This window comes from Frieseomelitta varia, unplaced genomic scaffold (assembly GCF_011392965.1).
Source record: "Frieseomelitta varia isolate USP_RPSP 00005682 unplaced genomic scaffold, Fvar_1.2 scaffold_279, whole genome shotgun sequence".
Lineage (NCBI taxonomy): Eukaryota > Metazoa > Arthropoda > Insecta > Hymenoptera > Apidae > Frieseomelitta > Frieseomelitta varia.
This window is the reverse complement of record NW_025110011.1, coordinates 1,225,195-1,245,499: the sequence shown is the minus strand read 5'-3', so window position 1 is coordinate 1,245,499 and position 20,305 is coordinate 1,225,195. Positions and strand designations below refer to the sequence as shown.

Genomic DNA, 20,305 nt, shown 5'->3' with positions numbered 1-20,305 from the left:
AAAAAAAAAAAAAAAAAAAAAAAATCGCTTGTATCTCGAGAAATCTAGAAACTGGAAAAGTGAAGAAAATAAACAGACCTAATCCTCTTACTCTGTCAGTCAACGACGCGGGTATTATTAATCGAAGTCAAAAAGTTCCGTAACTTTTCTCAAATTTTTTTCGCATCGTTTAAGCTCATTTGTTACTTTTTTTTTTATGTATATGTATATTTACGCGTGTGTAAAAAATATAGAAAAAAATGAGTTTTATTCATTTTTTTTCCCGCCATAAATTATTAGGTGGTAATAAATTGATCACAGTGTACGAAAGCGTATCGTTATTTTTTGTACACATTAACGAGTTTCGAATGTTCGCGCTATTTAAGATAGTGACGTACGCCGTATAATGTATTATTGATATATAGAAAGTTATAGCATCTATGAACGGCAGTAGTAAATTATTAGCTATATAAAAATATAGTTCAGTTTAGAAATTAGTTTTCCTGTAAATGAATGTATAAAGGTGATATAATGATTCTTTAAATGGGTTCGTGTAATCTAATATATTAATTTAATGTAGTTTTAAAAGTCGCATAAAGGTGATATATGATTCTTTAATCTAATATATTAATTTAATGTAGTTTATTAAATAACGTATAATCTATTAATTTAATGTAGTTTTAAAAGTCGCATAAAGGTGATATATGATTCTTTAAATAGGTTCGTATAATCTAATATATTAATTTAATGTAGTTTTTCATTTCTATAAAAATACGACAAAGTATAAGGATGTCTCCTTTGTATGATTTTTATATCTTCACCCATAGAAGAACCAATTATGTAAGTATGTATGTACATATATGCATCAGATCTCTCGAAATCATTCGCTTCCTAACTGATATAGTTGTAGAGTAGCTCGCCATTAATTCGCATTCATAGAACTAGTCATGACTATCAGATTGTTAATTACATCCACTCTCTCGTGCAAATGATATACGAATTTATGTTCGTGTCTGAAAAATTTCCCACGATATTTGCGTAATCTCTTGAAAGTTCATATTGTACCATCTAACATGGAAGTTCACATTGTATATTTTAATGCGATATTCTATTTAAAAAAGAATGGAAATTTCAAAAGTGTTTTTGCAACTATGTATATTTAATTAGAATACCTTGGATTATTAAATAATTCACTTTCACAGTAATGCAAGTAATATTTGTTACATCTTTCAGTTATTGATTATTCATAGCTCGTTTAATAAACTTACATTAATTTTTCATTCTTTTTTTTTTTAATATCGCATCGACAACTAAGCTTATTGCTTTGGTGAATTATAAAACAATTTCTGTGTTCAAGTTGATTGGGAATCTTGGCCAATTTATTTCTGCACATTCAGTAATTAAATGTCTTATTGTCGATTTTGTAACGCATTATGGTTAAAATTCCTTCGTGATTAAAAATTAGTGCTATATTTACTTAATATGTCCTATTAATAATCTGACTTGGTCTGACCTGTTGGCAGTTTCGGTGAATGTAAGTTTATTTTTCTACTTACTAAGTGCATTCGGTCAGGAACATTAATTTTTGATCATTGATGTACCGTGTCCACTACTATCTTAAAATATTATGTTCATTTGATAAAAATGATTTTTTTTCGAGCATGATTCATGAAACAGCAGAGATTGATTGACTCGATTCATTGAATTCAAAGAATTCGCGTTTTTGTCGAATTTCATTCGAGAAGTTTGTAGGGCAGAGAATAAAGACGGCGAACTTCCTTCGTCCCACGAGTGAAAGTAAAACAAAATCAATCGGCGGTTTTCAGCTGTTATAGATTGTGGGCCGTTTCTCTGACTATATTTTATTCGTCTCACAGCAATTTTTCCTCAGCATTGCTTTTGACTTTTCTGTCAACGATTACCGCGCGAAAATAAAAGCACAACAACGCATATCTTGTCCGTGCATTTCACTTTCCAATATCAAAATAACTTTCAGCAGCTTTGGAAGGCGGAGGATATTTGCTATATGAACCACGTTGTGTTCCTTTCATGTTGTGTTATGTATAGCGCTCGCAAAAAAGCAGAAAACTATTATTTCCGACATGAATTTTTTTGCATTAAAGGAAAATTTTGCAGACAATGTTGCATTATAACAAGTGAGTACACTGTGCTCTCATTTTCAGAAAATTTTGTACAAAAGGAAAGAGACACGAATGGTAATTGATAATTTGATAAATTTCATAAAATATAATGACAGTCGTGTTTCCTTGACGTTAATTATCTGTCAAGAAGAAGTTTTAGGTATCTAAAGATTAATTACTAAAATTTGAGAACTCGTATACTATCGAAATACTTTGTATATAACAAGTGATCTTGAAAAACATTGTACATATCTATATTTCAAGATATTAATTTTCATTCCCTAGCGACACTTGCATCCTTCGATTACTTCCGTATCTGTCGCTGTCAATGGATCTCAGGAAGGAAATTGTTTCCTTCCCTTTTTTTTTTTTTTTTTTTTCTCTCATTGAGGTACGTTGACTTCACTGAAAAAGGAAATGCCAGTTTACGATCGCCAGAAACAATGACCGATAAATATCGATTTAGGAACTTTTACCATGCACGACATTCTCATTTGCAAATTCTACCATTCCGTGATTATAGATTAGACTACGATCTTCCTACGATGCGCGTTTCTGCGAAGGTGGTGGTGCACTAGTACCGCCGCGGTGAGACACTCACCTTCACCTAGACCTTTCTTTCACCATGCAAGAGGGGATTTGTATATAAAAGCTCTCTGGATAGCAATGCCATCAGAAACCACAATTTCACTTACACACTCGGTTGTCACTTGGCCACGGCACGTACGACATACCAACAGAATAATCACGCTCAAAGGATCAACATGAGATCATTAGTAAGTCAATTAACATTCCTCACGTCAATTAATTAATATTCGTTGGCAATTACGTTTCAATTGCTGTGTAAAATTCGCAGAGGTTAATTCGATCCGAACGCATTTGTAGGTGCTATTGGTCCTGGTAGCGGTAGCTATTGCAAGCGTTTCCTGCAGGGAAACGAAGGCAGATAACCGACCATTCAGGCCACCGCCGAAGGGCAAGCGCGGCGTCGTTGAATATTCCGGCGGCGGATCCTCCTACAATTCCCCCCTCATAAGTACCGGATATAACGGCGGATCTTATTTGGGACATTCGGCGGGTATTCAAAACCTAGGAGGAGGCGGCATTCTCGGACACGGTTCCATAGGATACTCGCTGGGATCCGGGGGACTCACCGTCGGTCTTCAAGGGCTCAATTCAGGAGGACACTCCGGGCAATCCTCGTACGCCACGCCGAGTCTGGGCTCCGCCGGCGGGGGAGGAAGTATCGGCCTGTTCAGTTCGTCTTCCAGCAAGAACGGGCCAGTTACTTTCGGCGTGCACGGTGGCGGTGTTTCAACGAGCGGTTCTAGCAGTTACTCGGTACCAATCTACGCAACGGGAGGCCACGGATCGCCGTCGTACGGTAGCGGTGTCTCGAGCAGTATCAGCCTCCCGGCGATGTTGGGATCCGGGTACAGCTCCTCGTACAGTTTGCCGGGGGCGTCGTTAGGCTCGCTAGGCAGTTCCTCGAGTCACAGCCTGCCAATCCAATCCATTGCCCCGAGTTCGTCCTATCACTCGGTGAGCGGAGGTTTAGTAATTGATTCCAGCTCGCTTGGTAAAGGATCCTCTGGCTACAGCCTCCCCGTTTCTTCCTCTCACGGAAGCTCGTCTCTTGGCGGCTCCGGCAGCTACTCTCTCCCATTATCGTCGGATGGTTCCGCTAGTTACTCTTTGCCACTCTCCTCTGGTTCATCCGACTCTGGCTATTCCCTTCCCGTTTCTTCTGGATCGTCCATCTCCAGCTCACATTCCAATTACATACCATCGTCTTCCTCCGAAACGTCATATTCATCGGGTGGAAGCGCCAGTTACTCCGACTCGAGTTCCAGCTATTCCGGATCAATTTCCAGCTACTCCAATCCCAGCTCGAGTTATTCCGGCTCATCCAACGGGTACTCGACGAGCTACTCGGCACCTTCCACCTCGTACAGTATTCCAGTTGAATCTCATGGTTCCTATTCAAATCTGAGTCCTAGGTACGTTGCGTACACCGGCTCGAAGGGTTACGAAAATTCAAATATTGCCGCCGGCAATAGATACGACACGATCTCGTATTCCAGTCCAAGTGGGAAATATTAAATTGCCAAATTGTCCAACACGTACGAACACATACGATCCGAAATAAATCGGGAAACGTATGATCGATCGTGGCCGATTCTTGGACAAAGTCGATCGTCCAAGGATCGTACGACGCCGTGCTAATTTATATTTATGTATTTAGTGTAATTGTTTTATTTAAGACGCCATTGCGTATTGCGACGTTGTTTGCTTCGAGTATGCGTTTGGGTAACATTGATACTGCGATGTTTGTTTCATGTTGTTTATAATAAAGCGATTGTTTTTTTTTTTTTTTAATGTAACCTGCTGATTATCTTACACTCCTCTATTAAGTAAGTAGAATTTGTCGTGCACTCATTGGAAATATTTTACAATAACTTTCGATTGAACAATGAACGGTTATTGTGCATGTAAAGTATCTCGAGATATATCTCTTTTCACTTGATCGATAAAAGATTTCGTGGTTCGGCACGAAATGATTCGTCGAGCTGATTAGTTCTTCCAGCAGCTACTTTCGTTAACGTTACTTTTTTTTTCCCCCTTGTTGATACTTGCAGCTCACGACCGAAAGGTTTCTTTTTTATTTATACACGTTTTCACGGTGAAAGTATTATACGGCGAGAGAAGTAGAAGAGAACGGTCGTTACATGTAATAAGGATGAGAGCAAGAAACAGTGTCAATGCGTAAAAAGAGGATCACTTTTACTGCAAGGCCGGCCCTGGCGAAATGAGCGAATTCCTTTCTAAACTTTTGTTCTTTTTGGGAAAGTGCCCAACGAGTCGTATATACTGTACAAGCCGGTCGGTACTCGTCCCCCGGACCGGTTTAATACCATTCACGAGGAAACTATTCTTTTACCTCTGCCCTTATTCCTATGACAGTAACGGTACCGAGGCTGCTGATATTTTTGTCCGAAGAAAGCTAAACGTTTGAACAAAAAATGAATCGTCTCGTTCCACTCGACTTTTAACGAAACACACAAAGGCCAAGTGTTTTTTTTTTTATACATTATAAATTAGCCAGAGAATTTTGTTCAGAGACTAATCGTAAGTTCATCATACCCTCTAAACGAGAACGTGCATCGAAGGATTAAAATGATTGTTGGAAACTTGAAAAAATGTACGTTCATTTGAAAGAAAAAAAAAAAAGAAATTTACGTAGTACTGTGTCTAGCTGACTCATTTTTATTTTTAGAAAAGTTTTATGCGTATCTTTTGTACGGTTTTACTACTTTCAAAATTTTTGTACATTACTATTACTTACTATTGTATTGTATTACTATTATATTACATATTACTTGTATTACTGTTATATACTATTATATTATGTTACTTGTTAATTACTTTTACATTTTTATATATTAATACGTAGTTGTTTATTCTTCTATGTATATTCTCCTTCGTTTAATCCGCGGTGTAACGCGACACCGGCAGAAGAAAGTGCATAAATACAAGCACGACCCACTTTTCAACGATCGCACGTGGGCACAGACGAATAAATACGCGTCGCTGTTCAAAAACATGACGCGTACGAAAAAGCTCGAGCAATCCGAGAGGAGAGGGATCCTCTCCGTTCGAATCGAGACGTAGACCGGTGTTGTCGGTGTAAGTGATAGGAAAGTCACATTTCACTATTTCCCGACTGGTTCTACGTTGCGTTTCGCTCTTCAATCGGTGCCAGCGACGTGCCTTGAGCGAAAACTCAGGAGAATTCAGCTCTTACTCTTCGTTTAAGCGAGATTTATGTAGGTTGTTCGACAGGTTAAAACATCTTAATATCGAAAACGTACTTTGGATCACCGGCATAATACCGTTAATACGTGTCCTTTTTATCCGATTCCTATCCGGTGACTGCGTTGGAAAGGATACTACTTTCTCACGCGATTCAACTGCGACACACGGAAAAGCTGTCGGCCATCATTTTTACACCGTACGCCGAGTAAGATTTACTCTACGTTTGTTTATCACCGCGAGTTGCAACGATCGCGCCCGGTTATCGAAGGCGTGGCCGACGCGGCGAGGATTCGCAGCAGATCGATGCGGCGAACGAACATGGTGCCCGGGTGAAAGTAAGGCTACTCGAGCGGATGGACACTCGAGTGGACTGTGTGTGCGCGCCAATTGATCGCGAAAGAACATCCGCCTTAAAAGGCGTTCGCGCGGCCGGCAACTGAAAAGAAAAAAAAAATTTTCTCGCGGGTATCGCTCGAAGCGTTTTACTTCCGCCAGTCCGCGAAAGAACGGAAGCCGATCCGATTCTTCTTCGAGCGAGACACTTGCCGATTTGCTGCGATAATTGCTCACCGTCCGCTTTAAACGTCCGCTAATCTCGTTCGCCGTTGAACGAGAGCTTTCACGCTTCGCTCCGGCCGGCCCTTGTCTTTATTTCCTCCGTGGCAGGGATGGATCTGTCTCACCCGCCTCGCCTCGGACCAGTTCGCCGCGTCGTAGAGATCGTTGTTTTACTAGCCGGTTTTCACTGCGACCGGCCGTGCACCGGCTACGCTCGGATCTACATATAAGAACGGAGAAACGTTAAACTAGTTTCCACGATTTTTCAACCGGCCGAGTATAAAGGAGAAATTCAATGTCGGCCGATACATCATTAGACGTCGCGCCGGCGTGCCGATTCGATCCGTTCGAGCCGAGAGCAGCGTTGAGACGTTGAACACGATCGGCGAATGAGATAACGCGCGGAGAAACAGTCGTACAGATCAAATTCTTTTTTAATCATCGGCCACCAGGGACAGTGACGATCGATTGATATGGACTTGCTGGTCAGTATGAGGTTTCCATTTATTTTTCCATCGCGGTAAGCCGCTCGGTGGGCCCCGATCGTATAATCTGTAACTGGTAATTCGGAATTTCAGCTACTGTTTCTACTGTCGTCGGCGATCTTCGTCCAAGGATATGGGAAAAATAACGATCCGAACGACGAGCCCTTCCTGCCGATATATCCGGTTTATCCCTATAGTCCGAAATTGATGAAAAGGGGCGTGGAGAAGGAAACGATCGCGCAGCTATCGCCAGAATTATACGCGCCCAAAGTCGACGCCAAGGACTCTTACACCGCCAGTTTCGGCGCCAACCACCCCCGAGACTCTTATTACCCTAATTACAACCCGTATTCCAAGGTTACCTCGCCGTCCAACTACGCGTACTACGGTTCCCTCCCGTACTCGTATCAATCGAGCCCTTACAGCACGTACAATCCCTACTCGACCCTCCACGGCACGTACAATCCCTACTCGTCGCACACGGTGCCTTCTCCGCCGCCTTCTTCTTATCCAGCGATTCCTTACTCGCCCTCTTATCCTAATTACTACTACCAATCTCCCTATTACTACCCTGATTACTACAACCAGCCGCTGTTTCATCCGCCACCGTTGTCGCCACCTGCTGTCGATTACTCCGGCGACGCGTACAGCGACGTCGAGGCCGGCGGCAAAAGTAAAGACAGAAACAGGCAAACACAGGATGCACCTCAGTTCGTCGACGGAGCGAACTACATCTCTGCAAACCCGAAGGATCTCGAGGGTCAGCCGAGCACCTACAAAACGAGCAGCTATCAGAATCAGTTGGCTAGCGGAATCGGCAACCTGCAGATAAAAGGTATTCCGATCCCGGTGCCGAAAACCACGTACAGAGTGATCAGCGTTGCCGGACAGCCGGTAGGTCCTGACTACCCTTTGCCAGCGTCGTACGTGAAAGCGCAGCAGCTCGAAGAGCTGATGAATCACGGCCTGGTGAAGCTGTTGCAGCAAGTACCCGAGTACTCTGTACGCGAGTCGACGAAGGAGGCAACGACGACGACGACGACGAACGACGGCCAGGACGCGAGTCAAAACGATCAGAGCAAAAGCACGCGTTACCTTACCGTCCCGAGCGTGATCGCTAAAACTGGCTTGACATACGTCGTGAATCCCGGCGTTCTCAGAAAGTTGAACGTCGGACAGGCAACGGGCCAGATCGTTCAGACGTCGAAGACTCCGTTGAAAAATATCAAGTATCCACCGTTGGCTCCTGGTGTGTACACGGCGATCGAGAAGCCCGAGCAAGATCAGACCGAGTCGAACGAGTACGAGAAATACGAGAGTTACGAGAGGGCATCGCCGGACGCTCAGGACGACTACGACGTTTCGTCGAGTCAAGCCGATAAACAGCAGCAGCAGCAGAGCTACGACGTGAATTCCGGCCAGTCTTATCAGAATCAGAATTACGTCACGCCGCGGGCATACACTTATCAATACACCAGCTACAATCCAACGCAGACCACCTCTCAGAGGCAGTCGCAGCTGTACAAAAACAATCTGGACAGTGTGAATTTCGGCGTTAAGACGAAAGATGCTTGAGGTTTGGGTTAGACGAGAGAATGGAAGACCCGTTTGGGTATGGTGCTATGACTTGTTTGCCGTTTCAGAGTTTTATTTTTATACGACCAGCGTTGGTTAAGATTAGTACTGAGATATAGATATTTATAGTTATAGCGTGTTTTTCAACGGGAGCGTTAATTTCAAAAGAAAATTATGCACCTTATTTGGATATAAATTGTACGATTTCTTCTTTTTTCACGTCGATTTTTACGTTAGACTTGCTCCTCCTTCGTTCAGTTCGATGATACTTCACGCCAAAATGGTATTCACGAGGCTTTTACGTTCTACGTATGTATGTATGTATGTATACAAGCGTTATATCCACGTTGTTATTGTTATGGCAATAAAATGTTGTTGCTTTTCGTTCGCGTGATTTCTCTCTGGCTTCATCGTCGAGCGAGCCGTTTTCCCAAATCTTCGCCAGCTGATAGTCTGGCGAAATATCGACCAGCTCTGATATCCTTTCTATTATTTTTAAATACCAACCGGATGGCGTATCGAAATCCCATCTTACTCGAGTTGAACGACGCACCGTAAACGTGCACGGGTCGATGCACGGCCGGTGAACGTGTTTCAGTTCCAGCCGGGAATTTTCGACCTTTCGGGGATGCACGCGGGAAGACAAGAAGAGGCGCACGGCTGGCGAACGAAAGGAGAGGATGCAACGAGGAAACCCGGCAACGTTCGATTCGTTTGGGCGCGGTAATGGAAAGGGGAAGTGAGATTGCGATTCAGAGGAATCGCATGAACCGTGGCGTCGTGGCAGGTGAGAGAGAGAGTGGCGAGTTAAAGTATTTTGCTTTATTTTTCGCATTCCCGGCGAGTGTGCCGGTGGTCGAAAATAAAATCGGACGAGCCAGAGCCTCTTACTTTCTCACGACTGGGTTTTGATCTCGATCAACCGTATACACGGTGGCCCGAAAGCCCGACGGCGTTACTTTCCCCTTCCGCGTTTTTGTGTTTATTAACGTTTTAGCCGAAAACTTCCGAAAATCCGATCTACCCAATCACTTTATCTCGAAGAGCAACCATTCCGAATTCCGTTTGCCAAAATTTCCGGACCCTTTTGGCTAAAGCGAATTGGCTCTAAGCCTGCTTCAACTTTTTTTTTTTTTTTCAGCAGAGAACGTAATTTCGTTTCCATTCCGGGCGATTTCTTTTGCTCGCAGTGTAAATCAGCGCTTGGACGAGCTTGCACGTAGCGCGTTGTTAAGTTTGTATAAAATTTCGATTTCAGTTTTCAACTGTCTCGCCCCAACAGTTGTAGAGAAAGTGATTGCCACTCGGAGAACCAAGTTACGACGGAATTATGATCCCAAAATTGTCAAGGTACAGTTGAGAAAGTTCCACGACTTAATTGAAGGTAATTCGACTGACGGTACAAGTGAGGCAGTCATCGTTTATTAGATCATTCTCTCTGCTTCCACACCCAGAATGCGGATAGAAAGTGTTTTTTTTTTTTTTTTTTTTTTCTTCTCTTCTCGTTCGACGAGCGTGTACACTGGCACACCAGTACTTATAGCCGGAGGAAAGGGTTTGCGGAAACTCGAGTCTCAATGGCGAATCGTTCCGCGCAGGGAGAAAGATCGACGAAGAGATTGATGGACTCCTTTCCCTCCATTAATTGCAAACAAATTTTTCGAAGGCTATTGAGAGTGAAAAGTAAACTGCTGCTTTTTCCTCCGTGCTCCTTTCGTGCATACACGCACTTCGCGCCGCCTTCCTGCAAATTTCACTTCCACACGGAGAAAAATTTTACCGCGGATGCCGTTTTACCAGTCATTTATTAGAGCATCACGCCGGGACTTAACATACACGTTTAATAAATCGCGTGAATGTTTTCGTTTATAAGAGTGGTTAATGCCCCATTGAAATTCCCTTCTTGAAACAATACGCGAGACAATGGCTCCAGACTCCGCCGGTCATTAAGTTCGACGATCATTAAAATCTCGTCCTGAATACATTGAGCGCACCCTTCAATTGTTCGCGTAAAGTATCTATCGCGGCTTCGTGTCCAGCGTTGTTAATTCTTACGAAAATTGCTCGCTTTGATTCATAAATTCTCGAGCGTCGCATAAATTTCTGCCCATGCGCCGCTTATCTACCTACGGAATATTCGCCAAAACAGGGTCAAAACTGCTCGCGTTGTACAGGATGTCCATAAAGTCTCGTTACGATTTCAAAAATTTATTCCAAAGGCAAACGAAAAGACAGATTAGTGGAAATTATTACAGAATGAGACGTACTCGATTTCTTGCCATGTTCGCTGTAGCATACACTCATCAATGGTGGCAATGGCATAACTAATCCTTTACTTTAGATTAGTGACGTCCCGTACCTTTGTTCTTTAACATAACCCCGTGTGGATGTCCATAAAATTTCTTTACAATTTCAAAAATTTATTACAAAGGCAACTGATGGGATATCTTTGTCAGATTTGTTCCATGTACTCGGAGATTATCAAAATTTTTATCACATTGCATTTTAGGTACCGTGTCGATGAATAAGATACGGTTAAATGAACCTCTTACAAAATGGCTACTGCTCAAGAGAAGGCACTGTGTGTATCATGGTTTATTGAAACCAAATCGGATCTGCAGACTCGGCGAAACTTCAGACCTAGGTATAGAAGAGATCCAGCGTCCATCAATTCGTGCATGGCACAAGAAATTTATGGAGACAGGGATAGTGTTCGATAAAGGGAGAAGTGGACGACCAAGAACATCTGAGGAAAACACGTATCGTGTAAGAAATCGAATACCGTCTTGTTGGCGCCGATATAGAAGTGGGCTATTAAATGAGGCAAGAGAAACTTAAATATATACGTCTTATTTTGTAATAATTTCCACTTGTCTTTCTCTTCATTTGTCATTGTAATAAATTTTTGAAACTGTAAGGAGACTTTATAGACACCCCGTATTTTCTGCGATGTTTCATAAATGCTGTCGAATGCACGATAAGTACAAACATTAGCTAATGAACCGATTAACTGACAAAGTAATTGATACAATTTTGGCAAACTCGAAACAATCTACAAGGACGCAGCATTCTAACCGAATCAACGTCTTCCACTGACAATGAATTTGGCAGGGTTCGATCCGGATGGAAATTAGAAAGATCTACGTAACGACCAGTTTCCGATCTCCGCGTTGTATATCCTCGTTCCTATTCACTTTTCACGATACCGTTCTCACAAGTAAACGTTTATTTTTCTTCCGTTAAACGTTGGCAGTTATCGCGGCCGGTATCGTGGGAAATACACGTCAGTCGAGGAGAAACTGAAAATTAGAAAACTAATATCTCTCGGGATAGATACGTCATTGATATCTCAATTGTACGGATTAAGTTGTATCGTCCGTCGTTACACACGATCATTTCATTTCCCTTGATACTCCTCTCTTTGCTTTGTGCGTCGTGTCGTCGCGTTTTGCGACTTTTAATCACGAAAGGGATGATCCAGCTCTTCGTTTGCACCCGAGTCGGGAAAATATTCCCATCACGTGGTCCAGGAGGGCCACTAAAGACGTTGTAATACACGAGTGAAATGTGCCACGTCGAGATACACATACATACTACGGGTAGGGGTAAAGGCTATATAAGAGAACGTGAATCTACTTTGGGTTTGTAGTAGAGCTAGAATCTTCGGGTCGCGGTCGTACTTTCTGAAATTAAAGCAACATGGTAAGTCCTACTTTTGGATCGGTTCATATCTTAATTATCGATGTTTTTTATCACTTTGAGTTACACGTTAGTGCCTTTCACTGTATCTCATGGAAGTATTTTATGTACATACATACGTTATTTGTTACAGAGAATATTCTGAAATTTCATCAATGATTAGATTGCACATTTTAAAAAGTGCAAAAATACACAGAACACGTGATATGCAGAACTATATAAAGTACGCAGAACTATATAAAGTATGCAAAATTTAGCACTGTTATCGCTAGGTGAAACAAATTTCTGTTCAAGTTCTGTTATTTTATTTTTCAAAATTCTGAATTTTGCATGAATATGCTAAATTTGAAAATATGCATATATAGAAGTTACAAGATATTTATTGCAAATGTTATATTTAGTAAACAATTAATGTACAACATAAACAGTTATTTAAAATATATAATAAATATTAAAAATATTAAAATTTGTTAGAATGTAACTGTGCTGAACAATGTTTTTTCAATGTATTTACATTATCTAATGTTTTTCAAACATTATCAATATAATCACAGTAATGTTAATGAAATTTCAAAATCTTTTGTACAACATAATACATTTATAAAACTTAATAAATGTAGTAATGTATATGTATAAGTGTCTAAATATTTTTGTGAAAGACTATACATATATATAGTAGTGGATCTAACCCTTAGAAAGTCTGAAGGTAACATTGGGAGTTTATTTTATTTTAGAACTCATGAGCCAAAGCAAAGAACAATTAATTTTACGAAACATTTAAAGCAAAATTTTATACATTGCACACAGTTGTCATGTAAAGAATATAATAACCGTAAAAGTATAATAATTATAAGAACGTAAATGCATACTGCAAATTATTTAATCGTTCCATCACGCGATAACGATCGAGTTGCATCATTTTCAATTGACAAAATGATTCAAAAAAATTCAATTGATTTGCGAGCATAGTTGTTTTATACTATATATTTTTTTGTTTTTATACTTTATTTTCATAGTTATTCCGATAATTGTTTAATCATTTTTTGGAGGATCTCATAGTGTTCCAAAGCGCTTAGCTTAGCATTTTTAGCAAGGTGAATCGTGCATGTAATAATACAAATTAATTTTAATTTGAGTTGAATTTGACTTATTGATAAATTTTAAAACCTAAACGTGTCTGTCTTGACAATACTCGAATCGTTCCAATGAATATAAGAACTGTGAACTTTTAAGACCTAAAAGTGTCTGTCTTGACGATATTCGAATCGTTCCAATGAATATAAGAACCGTGAACTTTTACACCTGTAACAATGATGCGCTACATTTATATTTGGGAGGGGGTGACCCTCCCCCAGAGGCACTGCATTCGGGCATAGTGTATATAAGAGTGTTTCATACCGACTGTTTGACCCAGAACTTCGTGAAGGAACAGTGAAAGTACATCCCGATGCAAGTTCATTTCTTGCCGATGGCCACAATGGTTAAGAAGCAAATATAGAATCAAATTTAAATAATTGGCCAACATTTGTGGCCAATCTTCGCTCGTAACGCGTATAACTGAATTATTTTGACAGGGGAATTATTTTGCAGTTTTTCACTCACACGATACTTTGTTTCATTTTACAGAAAATTTACTTGATACTGGGCCTGTTGTGCATGGGCGTGACTGGAGAACAGAAGATCAACTTGGACGACATAGAGAGAGATAATTTGAGAGTGGAAGGTATATCGAAGTCCGGCATTTCACAGTCCGAGGGATCAAAATATCTCGCGAAGCCAGTAATTGGCCAGCAACAGTACCAAATACCAAACCAATATCGTGGACCACCACCACCGCCATCACCACCAGCTGGTTCATCAGTTACATATGTAACTCCTCCACCGGTGCAAAATGTAAAGTAGAATTCGTAAGGTCAAATATCACAAATTGCGTAGAGAATTATGTAGAGTGATCGCGGGACAAGCAGCTAATCTAAACGCTGCGTGCGAAAATAAATTGAAAGCAAAGAACGATGTTTTCCTGTTTTGAGAAAATCAAGTTTGAAAATTTGTTAAGTATACTTAACCGTTGGCTAAATATAATTTAGACGTGAGTGAATAATCGACAGGATGCACTACGTGCCGGAACAAGTGAGATTTTTTTTTAAAACGACAAAATTCTTTCAATGGAGGCTTTATATTTAGTAAAATAGAACTTGAACATGTTTAGTTAAGAATCGTCTTGTTGCACGTGTATTCCATCAATTTTCAAATTCGACAGTTGGAGCAATTTAAAGAAAAATATTAATCTACGTTTTCGACCTGTTTTCATATTTGGAATTAAATAGAGATTCAAGTATATCTAAGAAATTTTGATACGAAGTCTTAAATAATTTAAGTAAAATGATTTTGTTCTTTCATTTCCACTTATATTTATGTGTAAAATCATCGCCCGATCGCTTGTGTTCGATCTTTGCTATTATCCATAATTAATTGAATTATCTGTAATTATCTGAATTAACGTATCCCCTCTTTATTTAGTACCCGACGGAAACGTACGTTCAACCTGGCAAATACGCGAAGAAAGAGCAAATTTACCAGCAACAGAACAACTATCAGGAGCAAATATTACCACAACGATATTACAATGAATATCAACAGGAACCGTTGCTATTTCCGAAAAGGATCGCGCCAAATGTCTACGAGTCGCAGCAATTGGCTTACCAGCCGGAAGTAAATATTGGCAATCAGTTGCAGCCTGTTCAGCAGAAAGTGATCTCACCGAAGTTTACGAAAAACGTGAACAAAGGTATTGGCAACGTGAGGGGATCGCGGCCGATTCAACATTGTTTAACCTTTCGCTAAATTTTTCGTAGGCCAAGAGTACGTCAACATCCCCATGATGCATCTTTTAACTTATTACCCGAATTTAAACGTAAATTCCGGTAAAACCAATGGGTTATTCGTACCTCAATTAGCAACAACAGCGACCAATCATATAAGCATTCCTGTCTACACGTCAACGCTAAGTCAAAGGCCAGTAGTTTCTGCCAGGCCAACGTATGAAATACAGTACACTCCAAAACACAATGCCGCTGTCTCGAATAAGGTTAATGTATAGAGAGAAATAATTCTTATATATTTTTTAACATAGAATAATATAGAATAAGAAAGAATATAGAAAAAAAAAATATATATATATATAGAATAAGAAAGAATATAGAAAAATATATATATATAAATATATAGAATAAGAAAAAATATAGAAAAAAAATATATATATAGAATAAGAAAAAATATAGAAAAAAATATATATATAGAATAAGAAAAAATATAGAAAAAAAAAATATATATATATATATATATATATGTATAGAATAAGAAAGAATATAGAAAAATATATATTTAGTATATAATATATAAAAATAAAAATATATATATTTTTTAATATTTAGTACAGAATAATTCTTTAAATTAATTTTTTAACATATAGATTAGTATACAATATTAATAGTAATTCTTAACTTTGGAAACGACGGTGCTTAAACTTCCATTGTTTTAGATAACGAAAGGCGCAGCTTATACGGCTCCGGTTAATTCGAAGAGATTCTCTGGTTCACCAGCTGATTCACCGGCGGATCAAACGTACGCTCAAGGAAGGCAGTTTTTGTACACACAAGCGTACATTGCACCGTCCCAGCCACAGTACGTTTCTCAGCTGGTGTACGCTCAACCCACAGCAGTTTATATGCAAGCCACGCCAGTTTATAGTGACGTTTACGTTCATCCGTCTAACTACGACCAAGACAATTCTTTGCAAGGCAGCGCGAGGTACACCGCCCCGGTTGAACAATTGCAATCCACGGTAGCAATTGCCGACGAGTTGCCGAATCAAGGTCTGGGACAGCAAAGCAGTCAGAGCGTGACTCAGAATTACATCAAGGTTAGCAGTCGTGCGAGAGAGCAAATGAAATTTGTAACAATTTCTTTTTGCTATGGGCAAATATATATTTATGTCGTAACGTTAGGAAGAACCGGATGAACTGAACACTGATTTAGTGCCACCTCAGATACCACCACAGGATTTTAAATCTGATACCGAGAGTGTTTCGTCGCAAGATGAAGAACTGATTCCAGAACAAAATCATGTAATTTCGTCGGAACCTGCATCACTGTTGGACTCGTACGTTCCAAGCAATGTTATCGCAGCTCAAGATTCCTCTAGGTATGAAATTATTTTTTACAAATGTATAAATTTACAATGTATAAATTATAGTACGTCAGTACGTTTGTCAAACGCCTGTTACAGATATCAAGAAAGGCCAATAAAGCTGGAGAGAGGCTTTCTCCCATCGAAAGAAAATTTCTTGTACAAGAAACGCAAAGTTGAATAATCTTTATCTGATAATTAGTGGTCGTTGAATATAATGGTCAGTAGATAATGTTAACAGAAGTTTCGGCATTTATTGTTGCTTAGAAACGAGTGAAAATATATCGCCGATAATAAATGGCGTGGCCATATCTAGTCTTTTGTCGAAGATCGTTAAATTACAAGTATACTAATGTTTAACTTTGCCGTTCTTCCCTTTTTTTCATATATCCATGAATGTATGTTTCACGTTACATGATTCTTAATAAATTTTTATTAAACCTCATTGTTTTATATAGTTTACTACATTGACCTCACAATACATAATGTCTGTTAAAGTACTAATCATCATAATTTTACATCGACTCAAACTCCATAAATTCGTAATTGAATATTTCAAGAGAACAAGTAGAAAGGAAATTTATTTTTATTTCATTGTAGACTGAGTTGTTTCACATTTGCAAAAATTAATAAAATAACAAAATCCTTAAAAATATTACAACTTTGTCGCACAGAACACGCGACGCACTCGTTAAAATTTAGTAATTAAAATTATTTGAAAGCTTCGGTTTAAACATTCTGTCTACTTTGACGTTAAATTTTGACACGCGGAACAAGCGACGCACTCGTTAAAATTTAATACTAAAAATACCAGAAACCTTCGGTTTAAACATTCTATCTTCTTTGACGTTAAATAATTTCTTCTTCAGTTTCATAAAACCATTAACGGCGTTACATATTTTAATAGAGAGCCGTTGACACAAAGTACATACGTACAGGAGAACAAGCACAAGCACAGACACGGATGCCGGTGCGACGTGCCAAAACGAGAAAGCGGACTCTGAGGAAAAGAACCAATGGTGTAGGCTTTTGAAATTATTGTCAGAGTTGAAATTAATAGTGAATTGCAGTGTGACAGAGATGTTGATTCTTTTTCCCTCTTGTTCATTCGCACTGTCCACTAATTAAGAGAAACATTATCACGGTTACGTATAAAAATTAATATAGAAAGTAAAAGTAATTCAAAGTAGTTTCACTTTTTGACCCAGCAATGATGCAATGCTAGAAATTTGCTCAAATTTACGGTTAATTATTCGTTTCATCGAGTTTCACCGCGTCGATTGCACAACGTACCGGTCAATTAGGAGGAAAAAATATGCGTGATAATTAATTTTCGGTGTTTTTCTTTTTTTTCTTTTTAATCACATTACCACGACGAAATAATTAGTCTCAAGTTCGTGACGAGGATGAGCACGCGGCTGCAGCGATATCGCTACGCTACTGGCAGGTGTCTTTCCATATGTATCGAACGAAGAATGTCAGTGTGTTACAGCGGTGAAACTATAATCGTGGTGTCCCTCTCGTGGTTCGAGCGAAGGCATATAAGGTGGGATGTAGCTGCCACTGCTTCATCAGTTCCAAATACACGCGAGAAGATCAAGAGTGCGAAGCGTGCAGGTTTAAGGTCGATCCCCGGCATCATGAAGATACTCGCGACACACGTAAGTACGCCGATTTCTCGCTTTTCTTCCGAGAAACGTTTCACACCTCGAAAATTCACGCGCCAGTTGGTCGATCCTGGCACGAAACATTTTTATAAAAACGGCAAAATGAATAGGCACGTTATATCTGTACGCTCTAGTCACTTCATTCATGCAGATTCATGCTCCAAGGATACAAATTGCGGGGTGAATCGGTAGGAGGAACGAATAACAGTTTCACGTGCGCGGAATATAGCTTTTACCTTATCTCGTTTATGAAGAATTACCCTTATTAGTTCCTCTGAATGTCCAGGATAATAGCACGAACGACATTATTCGTATGCGTCCGCGCGTACGTTCCTCAACTGATCTCGCCGTGTTTTTCGTACAATTTCGCACAGAGTACGTCAACGTCGACTGAACGATAATACAGCTGGTTGCACCAGTTTTGTTCACTGTTATTTTTGTTAACAGCATCAAGGAGACGAGTCAATAAAATTAAATTAGCCATTGTGCTCAATGTACGCAGGTCTGTCTGTCATTTCACTGATAGGTTCTTCAGATTCTTTCTGTCGACGAGATAATCCAGGCTTCTCCGAGCTTGGTCATTAGGGAGAAAGTGTTTCTTATTTTTTTCTTCTTCGATCCACAGTCGTGTTCGTCCGGCGAAGTAACCGTGACAGATGCTCTTAAGCAAGTCAGTGAAAGTCCTTGAAGGTATTCGGGCAATAACGGCTCTCGAGCTGCCATAAAGTTTATTCGGGTTGTACGTTATTAGGTAACGGTTGATTTCCTACTTGCTCGGAAGATAAACTCGAGTGAAAATGATGCGACGAAACTCTCCCCGTTCGCCGAACGATTCTCTCTGTTACGAAACGCCGAGCGATTTCAAAATTAAATAATTCCCATGATAATCGGCCCGTGTGCAAAACAAGTGTAACGCGATTCTAGTTGCACCTTTCAACTAACTTTCATACCTGTCTCCTCGAGATTATTAACGAAGAAACTCGAGATTTACTACAACTACGAGCAACTTGTTTACGATCTTTCAAGTCTTACGATATTTCCACCGTTCTTCGACTCGAAATACGTTTGCCAATGAAAGCGGTGAAAATCACGGAGTGCGCGCCAACATGAAACTCGTTCTCTCAACTTGGCCTCAACTGCGACCTTGTAAAAATTCGCACCTTTCCCTGCCAAGGTCAGCCTGCAAGAAAGTATCGATTTCCCTTCGATAATTACAGGCTTGCTGCTTTGGTAAACGCTCGATGTTAAGAACAAAAGGTCCCGGCGGAGAAGGTAAAGGAAGCGAGGTGAAAGTAAAATTATCATTAGCGGAGCATCGAGCCACGATATCGATAACCACGTTACTGTACGCGTCCGTTAGACCGTCAACCCGTTGATTTTTCACGCGCTTTCCGTTGCTTTCAGACAGTGACTGAAAACCGAAATATTTTGAGGTTTAGGTATTATACCGGTAAACTGAAACCGAAATATTGTAGGTTTATGTATTATACCGATAAACTGAAACCGAAATATTGTGAGGTTTAGGTATTATACCGGTAAACTGAAACCGAAATATTGTGAGGTTTAGGTATTATACCGGTATTTGGAAAATCGGTTTTAACACCGGTATATACCACTTTACTGACGAAAACCCATTTTTCATTTTCTACGTACAGTGACTCTTATCAATATTCGGACATCATGCTATTCAAAATATTGTTGTGGATTGTTCGATTGTTTATAATAGTAAATTTGGATTAATTTTTTAATAATATAATAAAACATTCGTTACAGTTTATAGTAACATAAATTTTATTTATTTATTGCACATACTTTCCTTAATGTCAAACAATAAACTGAATTACGTCGAAATGTAGCGTGGGAGATACAACGATGAATTAGTATTAGAAATAATTATTAATAATAAAGGATAACAACGTATAAATATGGTAATGATTAAAAACGAGTATATGAGAGAAAAGTAAACATTTTATTCTTGATTTCCTCGAATAATTAATGTATTATTTATACAATCGTCATGTAAATTGTAACGATGCGGCGATGAAATATATTTTACAGACGAAAAAAGGCGTTCGACGCTTACTTGTGTTGATGGAACTGCTAAAATTCCTGCTGTTAGGAAAACTCAGTTCCCATCTCGGACATCCCTAATTGGCCGAGTCGTTTTTGGATTTTAACCGATTAGGTTTTTTCAAG

General features: G+C 39.7%; 4 protein-coding genes across 4 annotated transcripts in view; all 4 read left to right on the top strand.

Annotated features, from left to right (window-relative positions):
* The first annotated feature begins 2,741 nt into the window (after nt 1–2,741).
* LOC122529108 (keratin, type I cytoskeletal 9-like) lies at nt 2,742–4,497 on the top strand. Its single transcript, XM_043654897.1, has 2 exons — nt 2,742–2,896; nt 3,006–4,497. Exons 1-2 carry the CDS (start codon nt 2,885–2,887, stop codon nt 4,221–4,223), a joined length of 1,230 nt encoding a protein of 409 aa, XP_043510832.1. The 5' UTR covers nt 2,742–2,884; the 3' UTR covers nt 4,224–4,497.
* A 1,952-nt stretch (nt 4,498–6,449) lies between these two features.
* Nucleotides 6,450–8,895, top strand: LOC122529119 (DNA-directed RNA polymerase II subunit RPB1-like). Its single transcript, XM_043654914.1, has 2 exons — nt 6,450–6,979; nt 7,073–8,895. The coding sequence occupies exons 1-2, from the start codon at nt 6,968–6,970 to the stop codon at nt 8,552–8,554; spliced, it is 1,494 nt and encodes a 497-aa protein (XP_043510849.1). The 5' UTR covers nt 6,450–6,967; the 3' UTR covers nt 8,555–8,895.
* A 3,300-nt stretch (nt 8,896–12,195) lies between these two features.
* Nucleotides 12,196–16,887, top strand: LOC122529104. Its single transcript, XM_043654894.1, has 7 exons — nt 12,196–12,256; nt 13,880–14,146; nt 14,774–15,041; nt 15,109–15,341; nt 15,795–16,175; nt 16,261–16,457; nt 16,542–16,887. The coding sequence occupies exons 1-7, from the start codon at nt 12,254–12,256 to the stop codon at nt 16,624–16,626; spliced, it is 1,434 nt and encodes a 477-aa protein (XP_043510829.1). The 5' UTR covers nt 12,196–12,253; the 3' UTR covers nt 16,627–16,887.
* A 1,140-nt stretch (nt 16,888–18,027) lies between these two features.
* The window catches only part of LOC122529164, a 6,859-nt gene continuing 4,581 nt past the window's right edge, over nt 18,028–20,305 (top strand). The window contains exon 1 of the mRNA XM_043654986.1: nt 18,028–18,103. Within this exon, the coding sequence (XP_043510921.1) occupies nt 18,083–18,103 (21 nt within the window). The 5' untranslated portion in view covers nt 18,028–18,082. The remainder of the gene's footprint in view (nt 18,104–20,305) is intronic.